The sequence below is a fragment of the Hordeum vulgare genome, chromosome 5H (assembly GCF_904849725.1).
Source record: "Hordeum vulgare subsp. vulgare chromosome 5H, MorexV3_pseudomolecules_assembly, whole genome shotgun sequence".
NCBI lineage: Eukaryota > Viridiplantae > Streptophyta > Magnoliopsida > Poales > Poaceae > Hordeum > Hordeum vulgare.
This window is the reverse complement of record NC_058522.1, coordinates 21,832,684-21,846,245: the sequence shown is the minus strand read 5'-3', so window position 1 is coordinate 21,846,245 and position 13,562 is coordinate 21,832,684. Positions and strand designations below refer to the sequence as shown.

The following is a 13,562-nucleotide window of genomic DNA, read 5'->3' as shown; positions in this document are numbered from 1 at the left end:
CTAGATTTAGGGGTCCGTCACGCCCTGTCCCCGTTTTCACCGTCGTTGATCGCCCGCGCCGATCTCGTCGCCGGCACCACCGTGGTGAGCCTCTTGTTCTTATCTTCTTTATGATACTTGTCTGATTTTCTTACTTTAGATAGATATTTGTTTGATTTTCTTAATTTTGACACACATAATTATATGTAATGCACGCAGATGAACCGGCAATGGATGTATGGTGACATACACACCTTCGAGTACATTAAGGGCGTGCATATTTTTCTCAAGTGGCTGAGGCAAACAAGCAGAATGGTTTTATGTGTTGTCCATGCAGTAAATGTGGGAATACGAAGTCTTACTCTGACCGGAAAATCCTTCACACCCACCTGCTTTACAAGGGTTTCATGCCACACTATAATGTTTGGACGAGGCACGGAAAAATAGGGGTTATGATTGAAGACGGCGAAGAAGAAGAGGACGATGACAACTGTGTGCCCCCTGAATACGGTGATGCTGCAACGGGGGGAGCTGCTGGAGATCAAGAGGAACCAGACGATGTGCCCGATGATGCTGCAACGAGGGAAGCCGCTGAAGATCAAGAGAAACCAGACGATGTGCCCGATGATGATCTCCGCCGGGTCATTGTCGATGCAAGGACGCAATGCGAAAGTCAAAAGGAGAAGTGAAGTTCGATCGCATGTTAGAGGATCACAAAAAAAATTGTACCCCAATTTTGAAGATGGCAATACAAAGTTGGGTACCGTACTGGAATTGCTACAGTGGAAGGTAGAGAATGTTGTGCCTGACAAAGGATTTGAGAAGCTACTGAAAATATTGAAGAAGAAGCTTCCAAAAGATAATGAATTGCCCGACAGTACGTACGCAGGAAAGAAGGTCATATGCCCTCTAGGATTGGAGGTGCAGAAGATACATGCATGCCCTAACGACTGCATCCTCTACCGCGGTGCGTACGAGGATTTGAACGCATGCCCGGTATGCGGTGCATTGCGGTATAAGATCAGACGAGATGACCCTGGTGATGTTGACGGCGAGCCCCGCAGGAAGAGAGTTCCTGCGAAGGTGATGTGGTATGCTCCTATAATACCACGGTTGAAACGACTGTTCAGAAACAAAGAGCATGCCAAGTTGATGCGATGGCACAGTGAGGACCGTAAGAAAGACGGGAAGTTGAGAGCACCCGCTGACGGGTCGCAGTGGAGAGAAATCGAGAGAGAGTACTGGGCTGAGTTTGCACATGACCCAAGGAACGTATGGTTTGGTTTAAGCGCGGATGGCATTAATCCTTCCGGGGAGCAGAGAAGCAATCGCAGCACCTGGCCCGTGACTCTATGTATGTATAACCTTCCTCCTTGGATGTGCATGAAGCGGAAGTTCATTATGATGCCAGTTCTCATCCAATGCCCTAAGCAACCCGGCAACGACATTGATGTGTACCTAAGGCCATTAGTTGAAGAACTTTTACAACTGTGGAATGGAAACGGTGTACGTGCGTGGGATGAGCACAAACATGAGGAATTTAACCTGCACGCGTTGCTGTTTGTAACCATCAACGATTGGCCCGCTCTCAGTAACCTTTCAGGATAGACAAACAAGGGATACCACGCATGCACGCACTGTTTAGCTGACACCGAAAGTATATACCTGGGAAGCTGCAGGAAGAATGTGTACCTGGGCCATCGTTGATTTCTTCCGACCAACCATCAATGTCGAAAGAAAGGCAAGCATTTCAAAGGCGAGGCAGATCACCAGAAGAAGCTCGCCATGCGTACCGGTGATCACGTACTTGCTATGGTCAATGATTTACACGTAATCTTTGGAAAGGGTCCCGGCGGACTAGCTGTTCTGAGTCACGCTGGGGAACACGCACCCATGTGGAAGAAGAAATCTATATTTTGGGACCTACCCTACTGGAAAGACCTAGAGGTTCGCTCTTCAATAGACGTGATGCACGTGACGAAGAACCTTTGCGTCAACCTGCTAGGCTTCTTGGGCGTGTATGGGAAGACAAAAGATACAGCTGAGGCACGGGAGGACCTGCAATGTTTGCACGAAAAAGACGGCATGCCTCCAAAGCAGTATGAAGGTCCTGCCAGCTACGCTCTTACCAAAGAAGAGAATGAAATCTTCTTTGAATGCCTGCTTAGTATGAAGGTCCCGACTGGCTTCTCGTCGAATATAAAGGGAATAATAAATATGGCAGAGAAAAAGTTTCAGAACCTAAAGTCTCATGACTGCCACGTGATTATGACGCAACTGCTTCCGGTTGCATTGAGGGGGCTTCTCCGGAAATCGTCCGATTAGCCATTGTGAAGCTATGTGCATTCCTCAATGCAATCTCTCAGAAGGTGATTGATCCAGAAATCATACCAAGGCTAAGGAGCGATGTGGTGCAATGTCTTGTCAGTTTCGAGCTGGTGTTCCCACCATCCTTCTTCAATATCATGACGCACGTCCTAGTTCATCTAGTTGACGATATTGTCATTCTGGGTTCCGTATTTCTACACAATATGTACCCCTTTGGGAGGTTCATGGGAGTCCTAAAGAAATATGTCCGTAACTGCGCTAGGACAGAAGGAAGCATCTCCATGGGCCATCAAACAGAGGATGTCACTGGGTTTTGTGTTGACTTCATTCCTGACGTTAAGAAGATAGGTCTCCCTAAATCGCGGTATGAGGGAAGACTAACTGGAAAAGGCACGCTTGGAGGGGAGTCAATAATATGCAGGGACGGATATTCTTGGTCTCAAGCACACTGCACAGTTCTACAGAACTCTACCTTGGTGACCCCTTATGTCGATGAACACAAGAACAGTCTCCGCTCCAAACACCCGAAGCAGTGCTACGACTGGATTACATGTGAACACATCAGGACTTTCAGCAGTTGGTTGGAAACACGTCTCAGAGATGAAAACACTGTTTGTGATGAGCTGTACTCGTTGTCCAGGGGACCATCTTCGACTGTTACGATTTGGCATTTTACATGATCTCCCAAGATCAAAAGAGCACCAACCAAAATAGCGGTGTCCGCTTTGATGGAGCCACCGAGAGGGGAAAGGACACATATTATGGTTACATAGTGGACATATGGGAACTTGACTACGGAGTAGATTTTAAGGTCCCTTTGTTTAAGTGCAAATGGGTCAATCTGTCACGAGACGGGGTATAGGTAGACCCACAGTACGGAATGACAACAGTGGATCTGAACAATCTTGGGTACACTGACGAACCATTCGTCCTAGCCAATGATGTGGCACAGGTTATCTATGTGAAGGACATGTCTACCAAACCGAGAAAAAGAAAAAATAAGGAAGCGAATACATCATATGATGAGCCAAAGCGCCACGTAGTTCTTTCAGGAAAAAGGGACATCGTGGGAGTGGAGGGCAAGACAGACATGTCCGAAGATTATGAAAAGTTTCATGAAATTCCTCCCTTCAAAGTCAAGGCTGACCCAAGCATCCTGATAAATGATGAAGATTATCCATGGTTACGACGCAATAAGGAAAGGACACAAGCAAAGAAAAAGTGAAGACTTTCTCCACAACTATTATGATGATACCATGCCAACTTTCAATCTTTTTGTAGTTCATTTGAAATGCATGTTGTAACAGACAGGTGAGCACTGCGCTTCTCCCTTCATCGTCTCTACACTCAGGGCTTATAAACCGCTGCGAGTGCTGTTGGGGAACGTCGCAAGGGAAACAAAAATTTTCCTACGCGCACGAAGACCTATCATGGTGATGTCCATCTACGAGAGGGGATGAGTGATCTACGTACCCTTGTAGATCGTACAGCAGAAGCGTTAGTGAACGCGGTTGATGTAGTGGAACGTCCTCACGTCCCTCGATCCGCCCCGCGAACAATCCCGCGATCAGTCCCACGATCTAGTACCGAACGGACGGCACCTCCGCGTTCAGCACACGTACAACTCGACGATGATCTCGGCCTTCTTGATCCAGCAAGAGAGATGGAGAGGTAGAAGAGTTCTCCGGCAGCGTGACGGCGCTTCGGAGGTTGGTGATGATCTTGTCTCAGCAGGGCTCCGCCCGAGCTCCGCAGAAACGCGATCTAGAGGAAAAACTATGGAGGTATGTGGTCGGGCAGCCGTGAGAAAGTCGTCTCAAATCAGCCCTAAAACCTCCGTATATATAGGTGGGAGGGAGGGGAGGAGGCAGCCTCAAAACCTAAAGGTTTGGCCGAAATTGGAGGTGGAGGAGTCCTACTCCAATCCTACTTGGAGTAGGATTCCACCTTCCCACTTGGAAACTCTTTCCACCTTGTGTTTTTTCCTTCTCAAACCTTATGGGCCTTAGTGGGAACTTATTCCAGCCCACTAGGGGCTGGTTTATCTCTTCCCATAGCCCATGAGACCCCTTGGGGCGTGACACCCCTCCCGATGGTCCCCGGCACCCCTCCCGGCACTCCCGGTACACTACCGATGAGCCCGAAACTTTTCCGGTAATGCACGAAAACCTTCCGGTAACCAAATGAGGTCATCCTATATATCAATCTTCGTTTCCGGACCATTCCGGAAACCCTCGTGACGTCCGTGATCTCATCTGGGACTCCGAACAACATTCGGTAACCAACCATATAACTCAAATACGCATAAAACAACGTCGAACCTTAAGTGTGCAGACCCTGCGGGTTCGAGAACTATGTAGACATGACCCGAGAGACTCCTCGGTCAATATCCAATAGCGGGACCTGGATGCCCATATTGGATCCTACATATTCTACGAAGATCTTATCGTTTGAACCTCAGTGCCAAGGATTCATATAATCCCGTATGTCATTCCCTTTGTCCTTCGGTATGTTACTTGCCCGAGATTCGATCGTTAGTATCCGCATACCTATTTCAATCTCGTTTACCGGCAAGTCTCTTTACTCGTTCCGTAATACAAGATCCCGCAACTTACATTAAGTTACATTGCTTGCAAGGCTTGTGTGTGATGTTGTATTACCGAGTGGGCCCCGAGATACCTCTCCGTCACACGGAGTGACAAATCCCAGTCTTGATCCATACTAACTCAACTAACACCTTCGGAGATACCTGTAGAGCATCTTTATAGTCACCCAGTTACGTTGCGACGTTTGATACACACAAAGCATTCCTCCGGTGTCAGTGAGTTATATGATCTCATGGTCATAGGAATAAATACTTGACACGCAGAAAACAGTAGCAACAAAATGACACGATCAACATGCTACGTCTATTAGTTTGGGTCTAGTCCATCACATGATTCTCCTAATGATGTGATCCCGTTATCAAGTGACAACACTTGCCTATGGCCAGGAAACCTTGACCATCTTTGATTAACGAGCTAGTCAACTAGAGGCTTACTAGGGACAGTGTTTTGTCTATGTATCCACACAAGTATTGTGTTTCCAATCAATACAATTATAGCATGGATAATAAACAATTATCATGAACTAAGAAATATAATAATAACTAATTTATTATTGCCTCTAGGGCATATTTCCAACAAGTGCCTCTCGCTTGGCGAGGTGGGACTAAAAAACAGCTGCAGAAATAATCAACTAAAAAACTCTTTTACCGGTTCATGCCACGAACCGGTACTAAAAGGTGCTCGTGGGGCCCAGCCTTAAAATCTGTACCAAGTAAAATGCCTTTGTACTAAAATTATAGAGAATTTTGTTCAAAACATTAAAAGCAAAAAGATTATCATAGAAGAAAATAAATAAGTAATTAATTTTTTTTTACAAACTTTAATAGCAGAAAGAATTATCGTAAAAGAAAATAAATAAGTAATTAGAAACAAAAAAGAAAGCAAAAAAAACTGGGAAAAAAACAAAATAAAGGAATCAACTAAAAAGCTTTTATAAACCTCTAGTATTATTGAAACTAAAATTTTATAGAATTTTGTTACAAACTTTAATAGCAAAAAGAATTATCATAAAAGAAAATAAATAAGTAATTAAAAACAATAAAAAATAAAAAATAAGTATTTTGTTGTAAGTAGAAACAAAACAAAATAAGCTAACTAGCACTTTGAATTTAAGTAGAAACAAAACAAAAAACAAAACAAAAAAATGGAAAAAAAATAAAAAAATATATATTTGAATTTAGAGAGAAATTCAACCTAAATTCAAAGTGCTAGTTAACCTAACTAGCTCTTTGAATTTAAAGTGCTAGTTAGCTTAACTAGCTGTTTGAATTTAGGTTGAATTTTGTCTCTAAATTCGTACCGTTCGATATTGGAGCCGCGGCGGAGCTTATAAACAGGCTCGACAGCCCTTCGCTTGGCGAGGTGGGACTAAACATCCAACCGTACCACGGCTGTGGCAGGCACATGCCATTAGTCCCGGTTGGTGGCTCCAACCGAGACTAATGCCCCTCTTTAGTCCCGGTTGGTGGCACCAACCAGGACCAATGCAACCCTTTAGTCCCGTTTGGTGCCACGAACCGGGACCAATGCTTCTGCTATATAAGCCAACACTTTGGAAATTTTCATATTTGACGGCGCCGCGAGCTCATCCACGCCCGACAACGCCGCGAGCTCATCCACGGCGTCGCCAGGCTGCCCTGTTGTCGTCGCCCGTCGCCCTCCGCCCCCAAGCCCACGCCGTCGCCCGTCGTCGTCGCCCTCCGCCCCCCGCCGCCGTCGCCGTCGCCCTCCGCCGCCCCCGAGCCTTTGCCAGTCACCGTCGCCCTCGCCCTCCGCCCCCCGCCGCCGTCGCCCTCGCCGCCCACGCCGTCGCCCCGGCCGCCCCCAATGTGAGCCGCCGCCGCCATGGCTCTGTTTCTTTTTGATTTATTGTTTTTAGTTTTTGATTTGTAACATTTGATTTCTATATACATATATAGTTGTAGAATGCTCATTTCATGCATGTATGTTTGCATTTTTATATATGTATGTTTGCAGAGGTCTTAACCTTCTTTTCAACCAAAAATATACCCATATGACCAACGTCTGATGGGTAGCGTGAGTCGTTGCCTTCTTTGTGCGCGATATTTGGCACAAATATGGCCTCAAATCAAAAAAGGTTCAACAAGAAAGTTGTTTGTATCACCCATATATATATATATATATATATATATATTTGAAATTGGGCGCACCTCCATCCGAGATCATATGTGGACTGTGGTACCCAAAAATAAAATTGTTGTCTCAACCATACTTAAATCCGAGTTCGGTTAATTTTTAGAGAATGTTTAAAGGATTTGGAATACTTCCATTTTATGGGAAGTCCAGCAACATCGTAAATAGATGTGAGGTCACTCTGCATTGAACAACACATAGCAAAATATTCAATCAACCACTTTTTACATTTATATACTTTTTTATCTCTCCCTTGTTTATATGCTTTCACGTTCTTCATTGTTCGTCATTCTTGCTATGAATAGAACATCAGCATGTGTTTGTTATCCGATATACCCAACCACTTTGTGTAGTGGCCAATAATTCATATGATGTTTCTAGATCGTTCAATGAATATACTCTATCAACCATTCCTAGTTTTCTCATTCATGCATCTAATTACATGCAAAGGACGATTCAAACTAATATCCGCTAGTCAACAACCCGTGCATTTGCACGGGCTAGTTCTAATGCATGGTTACTTAGCAATGATCTCGTGAAAGTATATTGATTTTGGAAATAGTGGTTAGTCTTATATTTGTCAGATTTTTTTGTTATGTGTGTAGTTCCTTCAAAACAAATGTGAAAACCAAAGTGCTAATTTTTGTGGGTATCTTAAAACGGAAATCAAATGCTTTATAATTTTAACATTTAAATGAAATATAATAAAGCATAGAATAGTTTCATTCAACGTATTGATTTTGTTTTTTCCATGCCTTATAGAAATGTTATTTTTTTAGTTCATTTTACGATGCCTATCCTGCATCCTCGTCGTCGACTCGGCGGAGGACACCTGCTTGATCAAAGGGGCCATGTCTGGGACTGGGCTTCGCCCGGCTGGTATTGGGAGGTGCTACCTTCCGGGAGACGTAGGTTGGTGAGGAGGCAGCCCGTTGTTGACCTGATCCTTGTTTGGTGGCGGTCGCGTGGGCCAGTGACGGTGCCGAGGCTTCCGGACACCGCGGAGGTGGTACGTCATCGTGTCAGCGAGGAGGACGAGCACGTCCGTCGCTACATGGTTGCATTGGAGGGCAGGTTCTCCAATACCTGGCAAGTTCTTCAGGGATCTCACTGGTGCTATGATCCTGTGATGGTTCCTTCTCTTTGGGTGTCCACCGCCCGCGACGATATCCGTCGGGCGCTACGATTCTAGCTGTATTAATGATGCTTTATGTATGATAGTATTCGAGGAGTATTAATTAGTGATAATATTCGATGATGTATGGACACAAGAGATCGATGATGTAGTCTTGCTTATAATTGAATGCATGCTAATTTGAATACTACTTTATTTTACGATTTGTTTTTGCTTATTGAATGTTCAAATTGGAAAAGTACTCCTACTTTGAATGCTAAAATTAGAGAGCACTATGCAGAAATCTAGGAGCCCCCCTCCATCATCCGCGTCGTCGTCCCCGTCACCGACCCCCCCTCCGACCTCGAGTCAGGGTCTATATTGTTTTATGCTATTTTACCTTAAATAGGGTATTTAATTAGGTCCTCCCTAATACTAATGATCATGTTGCTGTAAATGTTGTATGACAATGTTGTAAAGGGTAGTAATTGGTCTCTTCTGCTGCTTTTCAGAGATGGAGTTCTTCACGGTTATACTTGAGAAATCCTCCAGGCTGGTGCTGCCGCACAATTTTGTGAAGATGCTGGACGGCCATCGTCCACAGAACATGAAGCTGAGGCAGGTCGGCAACGGGCTTCGCAAGCTGTGCGACGTGGAGGTGGTGTTCGACGCCGATGGCCGCATGTACCTAGATCGTGGCTGGAATCAGTTCGTCCGTGCCTACGACCTGGGGATCGGGTACTTCCTTGTCTTCAGGTACGACGGCAACGCCACGTTCGCCGTGAAGGTGTTCGACACGACTATGTGTCGGAGGCGCTACCAGGACGACGACGATGCCGGTACGCTCTGTCTCTTCTTCCTCTCCATTAGGCTATCTCTCACACCCATTTTTAAAAAAACTTTTTTGCATTTGGCAAGGCAATGGGAGCAGGAGCAGCGAGTACTGCGACAGGTGCTATGTCTACGGCAGCAGCGACTCTGGCAGCAAAAGTAGCAGCGACTCTGGCGACAGCAAAAGTAGCAGCGACGATGGCCTCGCGATGGATGTCCCACAGCTGGGCGACAGGGCCATGCCAATTGTGGTAGAGGAGTACATCCCACAGCCTGGCCTGGGGCTTCGCCGCTCTAAGCGCATCAAGATGATGAAGGAGAAGGTGAAGAAGCAGGAGTGAATATCTTAAGAACCTGATGGCTTTAATCTTTATAGTATAAACCTTTTAAGTACGATAGTGTTGAACTGCTACTGCACTTTTAAGTATGATGGTGGTGTGCCTGATGAAATTTTGTGCATGCTCATGGATGCTCCTTGTTATTATGATGTATGATTAGTAGGACTTGTTATTATATATGATGATGATGAAATTTTGTGCATGCTCATGGATGCTCCTTATTATTATGATGTATGATTAGTAGGACTTGTTATTATATATGATGATGTATGATGCGAGCATGAAGAGTTATTATATATCAGCGGGTGAAATGAACATAGTAGTAGCGTTGGTAAACCAAGCACGAAGATAAGAGAGGACACATCTCTCTATTAGCTAGCTAATAACAATCTAAATTAACCCCCAAAACCCCTAAACCAGCCACTTTCAAAAAAAACCTCAACTGCAGCCAGTTTCTGACGCGTGGATGCCTTTTGGTCCCGGTTTATGTCACCAACCGGGACCAAAGGCCCCCTTGCCTGGGCTGCCCGCAGCGGCCACGTGGATGCCCAGCTGTCCCGATTCGTGTAAGAGCCGGGACTAAAGGGGGGAGGCATTAGTAACGACCTATTAGCCCCGGTTCGAGAACCGGGACTAATGGCCCTTACAAACAGGGACAAATGCCCTGTTTTCTACTAGTGTTAGGATGGCGCTAGGCGTGTCGACCAGCCCAAATTTTGGTCGCTCACCTTGCAGTCTTTGGGTGCACCCCTGCCCACCCTCATCTCCCCGCATAGCTGTTCGCTAGGCTTTGTTTGCCCTCATCTCTCATCCCCGGCGTAAGTTTGAGAAAAACACAGGGAAACATGGCGTCTGCCCCATCGGCCGTGTCTCGCAGCATGCTTCGCCCTTGCCCGTGTGCCTCGGCGTCGAGAGCCACCGATGACGCTTGCCGTTGTCAGTCACAACAAAACGTTGACCGAAGTAGCACGATGATGGCGGCGTGGCTCTCAAACAAGATCGGTGGTACAATTTTGGCCACAACAAGCGAGTAGCAGCAGAAGCGCATCCCCGGACCCAGCAAAACCTGGCCTTGTCGGTGGTCTATAACCCTGGTTCCGGCACCATTACTTGGGGGTGCGGCTTTCATGCAATGTCGGTTCCACGTTTTCATGTCACCGGCCGCATGAAATTCCTCCGTCGATTGCAACTTAATTCGTCGGTTCTGGCTTTGTTTACTTCGTTTGTAGTAGCTTCTCTCAACGTAGGTGGAAGCTTCACGGTTGCCGGTTGCAGCAAAACCAGTTGTACAGGACTCGCCTCCCGTCGACGCCACAGACCAATTCATTTCGGTTGCAATTACAACAAAACAGTCTGCGAGTTCGTGCTTCTACCACTGCAGCCATCTATTGGAAAGGTGGAGACCAAGAGGCCGGGGTGCCAGGCCGGCCTGATGCGTACGTATTGGAGAAGAGAAAGGGGAAACGAGAGATTGGGTTTGATTTAACTTACCCCTCCGTTTCTAAATAGTATATGTTTTTTTTTTAAGATTTTGCTACGGCTACATACGTAGCAAAATGAATGAACCTATATTCTAAAGCATGTCTATATAAATTCGTATGTGCTCCCTCCGTTCCTAAATATAAGTCTTTCTAGAGATTTACTAATGGACTATATACGGATGTATATAGACATATTTTAAAGTGCAGTTTCAATCATTTTGCTTCGTATGTAGACCCCTAGTAAAATCGCTTAAAAGACTTATATTTAGGAACGGAGGGAGTAGTCCGTAGAGAGTGGGTTTTCAGCTCCCGGGTGACTAGGCACCCTCTATAAACAGTAAAATCAAAAGAAATAGAAAACAAAATAAGAAAAATCTGAAACTTTGCAGCATCAAAGATGATGAAAGTTTGTAGGTGTTTGCAAGTTTTCATGCCAAAAAACTATTCGAGGAGCTCTACACACGGAAAATATTGCAATGCTTGAAGTTTTGAGCATTTTTTAGCTGTAATCTGAAACTTGTTTGTACATCTTTCTCTACATGATATTTTGACATGAAAACATGTAGGAACCTACAAAATTCGATCATCGTTGATGCTGCAAAGTTTCAGATTTTTTTGATTTTGTTTTCTATTTTTTAATTGTACTGTTCATAGAGGGTGCCTAGGCATCCGGGAGCTATCACACCTTTCTCGTAGTCCGTAATGAAATCTCTATAAAGACTTATATTTACGAATGGAGGAAGTAGAAAATAACAGGAGAAAAACATTATCCTCCGCGTAAATAACAAATTTACTCCCTTGTGCAAACCCTCGTCTTGACCCTTGTCCCCCCAATCTGGCCGCCGCGCCGCCTCTCCCAATCCCGTCGTGGAGGCAACGCCACCTCTCCCATCGCTGCCGGCCTTGATCGATTGTTCCAACCCGCGCCGAACCCCGTCCTCCTCTCAACTCTCACAATGCCAGCATCGGAGAGTTCAATAGTGAGGTTGCCATCGAGGTGCAGAGCAGAGACGGCGCGGGCCACGGTTGCGTTCGAGATCGCAGGCTACAGCCTGCACAAGGGCCTCGGTAGAGGCAAATACCTCCGTTCTCCGTCATTCTCCGTCGGCGGCTACGAATGGTGCATCCACTACTACCCAGACGGAAACAAGGACGAGGCCAGCCAAGGTTACGTCTCTGTCTTCCTCAAGCTCTTGACCAAGAACGCCGAGGTGAGGGCGCTCCACAACTCGATGCTCGTGGATCAGGCTAGGGGGGCGTCGCTCGTGATGCACCCTTTCAAAGAGCCAAAAGTGTTCGACCATAAAAAGTCTTGGGGCGTACCAAACTTCATGGAGAGAACCGCTCAAGTAGAGTCGACGTACGTGCGGAACGATTGTCTCATGATCGACTGTGAAGTCAGTGTTATCAAGGAAACACTAGATATCCATGTGCCGCCCTCTGACCTTTCGGACAATCTTGCAACCTTGCTAGAAGGGAAGAAAGGAGCAGACGTGACTTTCAAGGTTCGAGGGGAGGTTTTCTCCGCTCACAAGATTTTGCTTGCAATGCGATCGGCGGTCTTCAACGCGGAGTTTTACGGGCCAATGGGGGATAAGGGGGCACATGACATAACCATCGATGACATGCAGCCTGTTGTTTTCAAGGCATTTCTTCACTTCATATACACGGATTCAATGCCTCCAATGGATGGTCTTGAGGATGATGACAAAAGAGAGATGGTTAAGCACTTGCTCGTGGCTGCGGACAAGTATGCGATGGAAAGAATGAAGAGTATATGTGAAGGCATGCTATGCAAGAGTCTTGATGTTGAGACTGTGGCGAGCGTTTTAGCTCTAGCTGACCAGCACAATTGCAGCAACCTCAAAGATGCTTGCACTGAATTTATGCTCTCTTCAAATAGAATGAAAGAGGTGATCTCAAGCCAAGGTTATTTGCACCTCAAAAGATCTTCTCCTGATGTCATCGTGGATGTGTTGGAGAGAGCAGCTAAGTCCCGCAAGATTTAGTGCGCTAATATGGCATGAGCTTCCTTCAATTCCTGTAGAGGCAAAGTTTGAGCACTTTTAGTACTGGAATCTGAAACTTGTTTGTACACCTTTCTTTACATGATATTTTGGCATGAAAACTTATAAAAACCTACAAAGTTTGACCATCTTATATGTTGCAAAGTTTCAGATTTTTTTAAACTTTTTTTAATTTTACTGTTCATAGAGGGTGCCTAGGCACCCGGTGCTGTTACACCTTTCTCCTTTTTGATACATAGCCAGTTTCAGAGATCTTTTGGAGGAAGCGAGTTGGTTTTGTAAAATGTATGTCTACAGTGAAAACAACCATGTCTTTCACTTTAATATCTGGCTTATGTGAAGAATGATGAAACTTTGAGTTTCTTGGATATCACTGTTGAGATAATATATTTTACCTATATGAAGAACTTACATTTTGAATTCCAGCTGTTATATTCCCAGTTAGAGATATTTGCTGATCCAGTTAGAGACATTTACAAATGGTTTCTTGACATGAACCTTGGTTGCACGGCAGTCTGTCTTCGATTCATAAAATTTTAGTTAGAAAATGAAGTTTTAGTCCTGAACCAAACTACTTTGAGATCAGGAGCAGGCAATTGTGGGTTTAATTTAGTTAGTAGTAATTCTATTGTGCAAGCGTATGTTCAGTGAGTGAATCCTCTAGGTATGTTAGCTACACAAGCACAATCCTGTAAGAAATAGGC

At 45.3% G+C, this 13,562-nt stretch overlaps 1 protein-coding gene across 1 annotated transcript; it reads left to right on the top strand.

Annotated features, from left to right (window-relative positions):
* Positions 1-11,787: 11,787 nt before the first annotated feature.
* Positions 11,788-12,840, top strand: LOC123451791 (BTB/POZ and MATH domain-containing protein 1-like). The gene has a single exon (XM_045128331.1). The coding sequence runs from the start codon at positions 11,788-11,790 to the stop codon at positions 12,838-12,840; it is 1,053 nt and encodes a 350-aa protein (XP_044984266.1).
* The last annotated feature ends 722 nt before the right edge of the window (positions 12,841-13,562 follow it).

Excerpts from the sequence above, each read along its gene's own strand:
- LOC123451791 (XM_045128331.1), top strand. The coding sequence starts at position 11,788 with ATGCCAGCATCGGAGAGTTCAATAGTGAGGTTGCCATCGAGGTGCAGA.